Source organism: Melanaphis sacchari, unplaced genomic scaffold (genome assembly GCF_002803265.2).
Source record: "Melanaphis sacchari strain LSU unplaced genomic scaffold, SCAv2.0 Contig1614_pilon_pilon, whole genome shotgun sequence".
In the NCBI taxonomy this organism is placed as follows: Eukaryota; Metazoa; Arthropoda; class Insecta; order Hemiptera; family Aphididae; genus Melanaphis; species Melanaphis sacchari.
In genome coordinates this window covers 1-11,032 of record NW_020270731.1, presented here as the reverse complement: position 1 = coordinate 11,032, position 11,032 = coordinate 1, and the positions used below count along the sequence as shown (strand labels likewise).

The window sequence follows — 11,032 nt, the reverse complement described above, 5'->3', positions numbered from 1 at the left end:
GTATAAAGGAGTAAATATTGATTGGTTTTTTTCACGATAAATTACATACGAATTTGTTACAAACGTATTGCAACACCTACATTTGTAACCGGTGATTTGAGAGTCGAAATTCAAAGTCTATTATTGACCTTGATACTTACTCAAAATTAATGAATATAACACTGTTCGACGTACAATTATAATTTCTAAAAATTGTAGGTTATGACTTTTTGTCGTAAAATTGACGGATTTCAAAAAAAATTAAAAAAACTAAAAAAAAAATCAATTTTTTTTAAAAAACTTCAAAGAACGTACTTTTTTAACGTCATTTATGAACCGAACCTTCATATTAGACCGATCTCATTATTTTTGGACTTGATTTTGTAGAAAATTTAACGTTCTATATTTTAGACCAGATGACATTTTTTCATAAAACTCATCGTTTTTGAATAATTATCAAAAAACTAAAAAAACTCCGATTTTAGAGCTGTTTTTTCAAGATGGTGGCCAACGCCGACCTCTGAGGGGGGGGAAACACGTTTCCCTAATACTAGACTTATACTTAAGCAATTAAAACAATTTCCAGCTTTCCACTAATTAATTCCGAATTTAATCCTAATTTGACTGGCCTATATTACAATCTAACATTAAAATAATTTTTTTAATTGCATACCCAGTAATATAATAAACAATATTTTTTTTTTGCAGTCTTCATAACTAGAATTTGTATAATTCAATAAATCACATGTATTTAAAATCTCCATTTTATCAACTTCATTATCTCCATCAGTTACTGCTAAAGGTAGTATATTATGTTTATTTTTATTCCATTTAAATGGGAAAATTGTAGATATTATGTCTTCATCAAAAGTGTTGCAATTATTGTTTGTAGAACATGTAATAGAATTTTTTAATAATATTTGTTTTATTGCAGTTTTAAATTGGATCACATTAGGATTATTATTTGCTCCATACCTTTGATGTATACGTCCAAATAATAATTCAATATGATCCTGAGAAAAATAATAGATTAAGATGTACTTAAAGTTTAAATTTTCGGTAAATATTTTTGTAGCTATTTTAAACATTGATTTTACACCAATTGCAAACCCTAAAATAAATGTTTTTTTATTTGTAGTGAAAAGCAGTTTGTTTTTATGTTTGAGACTGTATAAAAATTTAATAAAAGGAATAAATTTAGATTTAAAAAATGTTAAATTTGATTTAAAAATAGGGCTTTTATAACCTTTTGAAAATGGATTTCTGGAATTTAAAAAATCAAATAATTGATCTATTGTTTGGCAAATAACAATAGTTTCATCACTATCCTTAAACTGGTTATAATTGTTATCTTTTAAGTATTGCATTGCCTTAGCTGTTGATGAGCTTAAAAGTTGGACTGCAAATTTTAAAGATAAATTTGATTGAATCTCGTGTAAATATTCAAAATAACACCATTTAATATGACCAGTATCAGTTTCTAAAACTAAAGAATTTCCTAATGTATTGCGTGCCAACTTTATCATATGGCATGCATCAGGTATAAAAAAAATTTGGGACCCATCAATAGGATGACTAAACCAAGATTTGATATTATTAAATCCCTCACCAAATTCACATCCCAAAATTTTCAATGTTGAAAAATTTGTTAATGCCCCATCACAAGTTATACCTCTTACTTTTAATTCTGATTGATGAGACAGTGTAAGTGCTGTTTTAATTAATTCTGCTTGTCGCACAGCATTACTTTTATTTTGAAAGAAATATCCAATTGGTAGTTTCCATTTGCCATTTAAACTTACAAGCTTAAAAACTAATGCTTCCGTGGCTGCTGTTTCACTAATTTCAACTGTAAGATTTCCACCATAATCACAGTATCCTATGAATTTATGTGCTTGTTTGTCCCAGATCACTTGTTTTTTTATACACATTGCATCTAAAACAAGATTACATTCCTTGTTTTCTGTATCTAGAGTTTTTAAGTAAAGAAAAACTTCAGAGAAAAGACCGGGCTCTCCATTTACAGATGAAGTCCATGATCGTAGTGCTGTTGGATGAGGAAATTTAAATATTGTGCTGAAAAATAAATTGTATTCAAAATAATATAAATATTATTTAATATAATGAATTTTCAAAATGTATACTAACCGACAGTACTTTTAAGCTTTTGGAGAATAATAATTCAAGGTAAGTGCAAATTTTTTAAGCTCATCACTATATCTTCGACCTTTAACTTTATTATTTTTGTTTTTTAGCTGATTCTTGAAAATTTCACAAGACATGCCATCAAAATCTTCTAATATAACATTATAACCATTTTCTTCAATTAATCCTTTCTCTTTTATATTTTGTAAAAGTTCTTTTAAGTTATTAACTTTTGTTTTTAGTCTAAGTACTCTTTTTTGTATTGTTTTAAGCTTTGTTTTGTTTTTTTTTGTTTTTTGAGTAACAGCTGAGTTCTTGGGTCTTCCTAATTTGGGTATTCTATATGAATATATATGTATTCTTAGGTTTAATATGAAGTTCTGAAAATAATATAGTAGATGTTTTTGGTGTTGTAATAATTTCACTGACCAATACATCAGATCTCTGAGGTGTGATTGGATATTCTTCATGTAACTTAGGCATACTAAGATCAAGAGGATCTTCTACCTCAACTCCATCATTTTCTATTAAGCTTTGGCAATGAATTTCTTCATTTGATGAATTAAATACTGATGGTATTGCGTTATCATTTAAACGTAAACGACTATTTTCTTTATTATAAGTTAAAAAATCATGAGGGAGAAAATGCTTACTACACAACCTATTATACTTAATTGGAACAAACCCTTTTCTTTTAATATTTTCTAACCATTTGTTAGTACGCTCTTTATTTTTTAAAGGGAAACTGAAAATATTAGAAATATTTTGTTTGTAAAGTTTCATAATTGATGTTAGTTTTTATAAATATACTTACGCAAAAAAATGAATACCACTGTTTGGTATTCTTTTATTTGAACAGCCCCAAGCACAGCAATAATAAACCATAGTAATAGATATATATTTAAAAAATATTAATAATTATACCGTTCCTGTACATTAATCATAATTTATATTTATAAAATTAAAAAACAACATGCTTAATATGTGCATTAATAATGTTGGTGTATGAGTAATGTTTGGCATGTTATAAAATAATAACACAATGCATATATTTAATTATTATTTTTATTAAGATTTATTATGTTTGATAATCGTTTGGGATTCTTAATAGTTATAAATAGCTCACAATTACCATAATATTGTTTTATTCAAATACATACAGTAAAATATTAAATGGTTCCAAATTTTAGTTCCAAGCAAATACATTTTCTACAATAAAAGTTTCTGAGCTTACACTATTCAGACAAAAAATTTTCTGAAGTTTTTCGTTTCTATAAAATTTAAAATACTATATCCCTCCAAAATAGTGTCTTATCATTTATCATATCAGTTTAATTTGTAAACAGTCACCTCTTAGATAACGATTATCGGCCATTTTGTTGGAGACATAATTCTGTATGTAAAACGTATGGCAGTCGGCTATCTAGTATTTTTATATATCTGTGATTTATTACAATTATTTTTTTCCGTATGTTTAGAGGTTGCCTATACTGTCTAATTTATATTTTTTATTACAATAATTATAAAAAATGATTATGACGGTACAAGTACAATTATTTGAAAGATATTATGATTAAAAATATTTTATTATTTATATTTGATTATGACAATACAAAATATGATAATTGTTATTGGTATATTATGTTATTACCGAAGTTACAAGTATAACAATTGTGTCGTAATTAAGTATTTATGATTTAAATTTGTGATTTTATTTAATTTGCTTTTTGTAAACGATTGATCAAAATGAACTCTAGAAAACTAACTGAATCACAAATTTCAGAAATTATTACTAGTTATGAATCGGATATTGATACGTCATTTTCTTCTTCGGGTAGTTCTAGTTGTAGCTCAGATTCTGAATTAAATCATGTAGAATTCTTAGAAACGATTAAGAAACGTTTTAAATCTAGTATAGATAAACATGAAATCTATGGTAAAAAAGATATATTGCCAAGTTCTAATTCTAGTATTTCCAAAAAAAAAATTCTTTTTACGATGATAAAACTGATAATTATCATCATGCTTCCACCTCAGGAGTACAAGTTCTTAATTCAGATGATAATTCGGTTACACATGATAAATATAATAATTACTTGAGTTCTCTAGATTTGACAACTTGTGCTGAACTAGATTCAGAACTTTTTAATTTGGAGAAAATGCCAATTGTTTTTGATGATAATTTTGTGCTTTATGATGATTCTGATACTCAATATCATGATAATCAAAATCAATGTATTACTTATATTCTTGAGATTTAATCCTATTTTGTTAGATAACTATTCTAGAAACAAATATGATACTTCTAATAGTGCAAAGAAAAGAACCAAAATACCAAAGAAAAGAAAGAAAGATTTACCCAAACATTTTTCTGGTAGTTGGAATTTTAATGAAGAACAAAAATTTAATTACAAAGCTACATCATTTGATTTTGACACTTCTCAATGTGGAGTAAATAAACATTTTATTGATGACCTTGCAATGGATTTTACTGAACTTGATTTATCTAAACTTATTTTTGATGAGGATTTAGTTTAACACATTGTAGAAGAAACTAACAAATTTTATTACTTTCTAGTCAATAATAAGTAATTAAAACAACATTCTAAACTTAATTTATGGAAGGATACTGATTTTAATGAGATGTATATATTTATAAATTATAGGTCTTAACCTTTTGATGGCACACCTAAAAAAAAATAATTTGATAGATTACTGGTCTACTGATCCTATAATAGAAACACCATTTTTTGGTAGAGTAATGTCTCAAGATAGATTTTGTTTATTACAAAGACTGTTACATTTTAGTGATAACCGAAACCCATGTCCTGGCAATAGACTAGTAAAGATTGGAACAGTTGTGGAAACTCTAAAAAAAAAAATTAAGTCAATATTTATACCACATCAAAATCTTTGTATAGATGAAAGTATTGTAGAATGGAAAGGTCGCCTAACATTTAAACAATATATACCATCAAAGAGACACCGGTTTGGAATAAAACTATTTGTTTTATGTGATTGTAAGTCAGGTTTTGTCCTAGACTTTTTAGTTTATACTGGAGATAACCAACATATTGATTTTAATGAATCTCTATCACAATCTAGTTCAGTTATTTCAACATTAATGAGCCCATATATTAATAAAGGTCACATATTATACATTGATAACTGGTATTCATCTCCAACACTGTATGAATATTTACTTGAACATAAAACCGGGGCTTGTGATACTGTAAAGGAAAGAAAAAAAGGGATGCCAGTTTTCCCAAAAAAAATTGTCAAAAGGTCAATTTATATCTGCTATTTCTGAAAATCCAAATATTATGGCTTGTAAATGGAAAGATAAGCGAGATGTTCATATTTTGTCTACTGTCCATATACCTAAAATGGTATCTATAAATAAGTGTGATCGCTCTGGTAATAAAATAAAAAAACCTCAATATATATTAGAATATAATGTCAATATGGGACTTGTTGACAAATCTGATATGCAAATTTAATTTAATAACAGTGCAAGAAAAACTATTAAGTGGTACAAGAAGTTTTTTTTTCATTTATTAGACCTTTCGGTATTGAATTCTGGCATTGGATATAACTCTATTTTAGGAAAAAAATTAAAGTTACCAGAATTTAGATTAAATGTGATAAAACAAATGATTCAAGTACACTCAAACACTGATATTTTAGTGTCATCTGGACGTAGAGGTCGAAAAATAAAAGGAGATCACTCTTTACGACTAACTTCCGGTCATTTCCCTTCCAAAATAAAGACTGATAAAGATGGTAAAAAAAGTTGTCAAAAGAGATGTCATGTGCATATGTTAACAAATTTGAAACCTCGCATAAGGAAAGATACTTCATATGAATGCGTTGACTGCAATACACCGCTATGTTTGGAACCCTGTTTTAAAGAATATCACAATAGATTAGTATATTAATTTGTAATTACATACTTATTAGGTATTTTATTTTTAAAAACTTCGTTTTTATCTAAGTAACACTTTATATAATTATCTTTTTTATTTTTTTTTTGTACAAGAATTTGTCATTCTATATAAAGGTCATTTTATACTAGGTATCTAATTAAATTTTGTTATAGTTTAATTTTTTTAAGTTTAATTTGTATTGTTATTTTTTTTTTAATTTATTCAAGGAAGAATAAAATATTTATAATAAAAGTTAATAGAACAAATGCGTTAGTTGTCTACTTATATTTAATTATAACCGTATATCTTAAATAGTAACGACGTATATTTACGTCATTACTATTAGGACTAAAGAACGCACGACGTAAATTTACGTCTTTCCTCCAGGGTGTGAATTACGTATGACGTAAATATACATCATTACTAAAGACCGGATTCCCGTGTAATTGCATCTTTTTATGGCGTGTTCTAAATTCAATAGAAACAAGCTACAAATCCAAATCAAGAGATGTAGATTAATTTAAAGAAAGTTTTATGTTGCACAAAATTGCACGTTTCGGGTTTTTTTTTATAAAAATGTACTTTTTTACAAATATTTTTGTATTTTTGTATTATTTTTATCGATGCTATATTATGTTGTTATACAAAGTATTGGACTTTTATATCTAACAATATAATTATATATATATACAACCATGTAATACGAAGTAATTAAGATAATGACTAAGGTACCTTACTACGATAGTCGATAGATTATCGATTACATATTCAGTATACACATACAGTACTACTGCAGTCTATAGGGACAAATACTATATGAAAAATTCAAATCAGTATTTGATATTTTTATCAAAAAAAACAGGAATTTTTTCCGGATACAATATTTTTTTTTTTTTTTTTTTATGTAATATATTAAAATGTCTCAGCATACAAGATGCTATTACAAGTATAAACATTATATAATTTTATAGAATATTATGTTGTGTTAGTTGAGTCGAATGGTAATTGATTAGGTATAGATATTTTTAAATAATATAATGGGAAAAGGAAATGAGATAAGATATTATATAAGTTAATTAATTTTAATATGGATTGTCTGGACGATAAGATTATGGAGAGCTATTAGCTGTGAGTGCGTTTAGGAATGATGAAAGAAGGGAGATAAGGGGGCTAATTAGTGAGTTTAAATTTGATATTAAACTTGAGAGAGCGTCGGTGGTTTTGAGTTCCGAGTGTAGGTTTTGATGAGTTTTGGTGGCTTCAGCGTAGGATTTGGTTTTTTGATAGTTGTTGGTGTTGGTGTTGTTGTAATCAGGGATCTTGGCTGGATGGACGGTTTTTTTGAAGGCAGCTTTGAAGACTTGGCATCCTTTGAAGTTGGCAGTATGTTCCTTAGTGCAAAGTGCACATTTGGCGGGACTATGTCGGTCTTTAGGACATTCTATTGTAAGGTGGTTTTCACCACATTTAACGCATTTTGGTTCGTGGCAGCAGTTATTTCGCGTGTGTCCATAGGATTGACAGTTGTGACATTGTGGTGGGCCACGTCTCTTTTTGTGTGGTTTCTCAATCAATACCTTAGTGTTGAGTAGGAACTTAATGTCTAGGATGTCTTTATTATTGTCTTGCTTTAAAATATCCACAAAGAATAATGGTAGGGGACATTTGTTTTTATTTTTGACGTTGTATATGTGTTTGGCTGAGTGTCCCAATTCAGTCAAAGCACCGACAATGTCATTACTTAAGGTAGAAAAGTGCAGGTTTCTGATAACGACCCTGTATGTGCGAAGGTGTCGGGGGGTGTATGAATGAAAACTAGCATTAGTTTCGTGTAGGTGGTCTATGATTTTATTAAAGTTTATGCGACTTGTTGATTGCACGATGAGGTGTGACGGCGTTGACCTACAGGTAAAGCCATTTGAGTTGGTGATGTTTGTTAGGAGCTTATTGAAAGCGGAGTAGTTGGTAATATTCTTGATATAGATAGGTGGAGCTGGGGGCCCCATGTCTCGTTCAGTATGAGGCTGGTTCGCAGAATCATCCTTGAGGTTGGTTAATGGCATAGTAGATGATATGTCGTCGGTGTTATCAGTGGAGAGTAGGGCATAACGATTTGGTGAAACATAGACTTTTGATTTTTTGTCGTTTTGGCTTGGCGAAGTTGACGAAGTTGACAGGTTTCGTTTTATGGTTTTTGGTGTACGCGGTAAAGCGGAACCGGCTATTTGTTCGTTGTTCTTCATAACTATTGTTATTGTAATATTATATACTATTGGAACTGATAGTTAATAATGACCGAAATAGGTTACTAATGAGCGCGCGCGGCGATAACGGAGTGTATACGATATACGATGCAGCGTACGTGTGTTCATGATGAACGCTACGGCCGAACTACAATATTTTAAAACTGTACAACAATTTAATCAATGAAAATTATGTAGATTTAAAAGAAGATCCTGCTATTATAAGCTGCTACAAACAATGCCCGATAACAAGTGTCGACGTAGAACGTGTTTTCGCAGTTAAAAAATATATTAAGTGACAGAAGACATAATTTTAAAGAAAAAAACTTGGAAATGTACATGATTATAAATTTTAATCAAATATTGTAAAGTCAGTTATTAGTTATTACTTATTAAAATTAAAATTTGAAGTACCTATAATGAAAAATTTGTTTTTGCACGTTTTTGCACATTTTAACATTCTAATTGCCCATTTTTTAGATTTTAGCTGCACAAAAATCCGGTAATTACAATTATTTAACAATTCAGACAGGGGGCGTGAGAGAAGAGACCATCCATTGATGGGACTTCATGACATGTGTTGGTAGAGGTTAGTCTAAAAGTAAATCACGACACCACGTTCGTTTTAGTCGCCTTCTGGGGTCACCAGGAATAGTGGGAATACATAGTTCTGAAATCAAGGGATTGTGGTGATTGCGAAGATTGGTGTGCATGCGTTTGTAGAAGGACTTGGCAACGTTTTTGACAGTTTAGATGGAAAGATCTTTATGGAGAGTATCATTAGAGACATAAAATGGGGCATTAGTTATTTTTCGAAGACATTTTGATTGAAAAGTTTGGATTTTATTAATATTGGAGGGTTTGGCAGCACCCCATAGTTGGATGCCATATGTCCATATTGGTTTGAGAAGTAATTTGTATAAGAGAAGTTTATTTTTAAGATTTAGATGTTTTGATGTTAATAGAAAGTGTAATTGACGAGTCCGATTATTTAGAGCAAGCCGTTTTGGGCAGATGGAAGTGGAAGGTGATTAAGGTACACAGGAGGGCAAACAGCTTGCCGAAGCGTGAATGTACAGTGAACGGATTTGGTTTCATTGACTTTTATCCCCCAGTCTTTATACCATATTGATAGGAGATTTAGGTGGTTTTGGATGAAGTTTGAGGCAGTTTCGGGGTTTGTGTGGAGAGCCAAGAGTGCCTTATCGTCGGCAAAGTCCCCAGTTATAGTATAGTCAGTAGTAGGTTGATCAGATGTGTATAGATTGAATAGTTATGGAGCTGCAACTGCTCCTTGGGGAACACCAGCACAGATCGGGAATATTTCAGATATAGCAGATCCTGAATGGACAGAGAAGTGTCTGTCTTTAAGGTAGGATTTAAACAGCAAATAGTAGTAGGGGGGGGGGAGAAAAGTTTTAAGCTTAAGGAGGAGGCCCTCATGCCAGACGGTGTCAAAAGCTTGCGCCACGTCGAGGAATACACCTGTGCATATTAGCTTTTTTTCCAGAGCGTAGGATATGTTATCAACTAGGCGATGGATCTGGTGAATGGTTGAGTGATTATGACGAAAACCAAATTGGTTGTTAGGCAGGTTAGATTCAATGACGAGTAGGATGCGCTTTAGAATAATTTTTTCAAAGATTTTTGAAAATAATGGAAGAAGGCTGATTGACCTATAAGATTTAGGAGAGTCTGGTGGTTTTCCTGGCTTGAGAATCATGATAATAACAGAGAACTTCCATAGGACTGGAAAATATGAGAGCCTCAGCATAGAATTATATATGTGCGTGAGCATTAGTAAAGCTTTTTTGGGTAACTTCACTGCTACTTCAGATGTAATTAGGTCATAGCCTGGGGTTTTACGACGAGAAGATTGTTGTATTGCGTGTTCAACTTCGCTCGGGCGAATATATTTAGGTGGAAGGGTCATAGGTAGAGCGCAGAGTAGGGAGCGGTTTACTATTTCGATTTGGATTTGCTTTTTCCAGATCAGTGATGGCCCATGAAACATCAGATTTTTTCAGAGGAGGTACATGAGGTCGGGAGCGGAGTATTTTTCTTGTGGTTTGCCACAGTGAATTATCAGCAGTAGATAGGGAAGCAAGATTCCTCGTAAAGTTTTCTGATCTAATTGAGACCAATGTTCGTTTTAGTTTATTCGCGAGGTTGTTAAATTTACGTTTATCAGAGGGGTATTTAGTTCTTTGCCAGATAGATCGGGCTTTTCGTTTTTCTGAAATTAGGACCCTAATATGTAGGGGTAAGTTCTTAGCGTGGTCTTTAGGAGGAAGTGGAAAGGAGGAAGACCAAGCTGAATCTTGTATTGATTTGATTAGATGGTTAACAGCGTCATCAATATTGACAGATTTGAGAATATTGTTGCGTCCGTTATGTCAACGTCGATACATATATCAACGTAGAAATAGAAATACTAATGTTTGCAAGTTAAAAGATTAAGTCTTTATTTAATACAATTAACTCGTACAAGAATACAATTTTATAAGCACAAGATGGTGTGAGTGGTGTTACGACCTGCCTCTGAGCGTCTCGAATATTTCTAACCGTCTGCTGAGCTCTTGCCCTGGTCTCCCTTATATATGGTTAACCGTCAAGAGTGGTGACTGAGGAGGTGGTGACTTCCGATGACCTAAAGGAGCTCTCTAAATTAAATGTATTATTCAGTTGGGTTCCTTTCCTGCGATTTCATCGGTTCTAAGAATTACAAGACGTGTGATC

The 11,032-nt window shown here is 30.8% G+C and overlaps 1 protein-coding gene across 1 annotated transcript; it reads left to right on the top strand.

Annotated features, from left to right (window-relative positions):
- The first annotated feature begins 4,885 nt into the window (after window positions 1-4,885).
- Window positions 4,886-6,062, top strand: LOC112592223 (piggyBac transposable element-derived protein 4-like). The gene is made up of 2 exons (XM_025336236.1): window positions 4,886-5,409; window positions 5,636-6,062. The coding sequence occupies exons 1-2, from the start codon at window positions 4,886-4,888 to the stop codon at window positions 6,060-6,062; spliced, it is 951 nt and encodes a 316-aa protein (XP_025192021.1).
- Window positions 6,063-11,032: the final 4,970 nt, after the last annotated feature.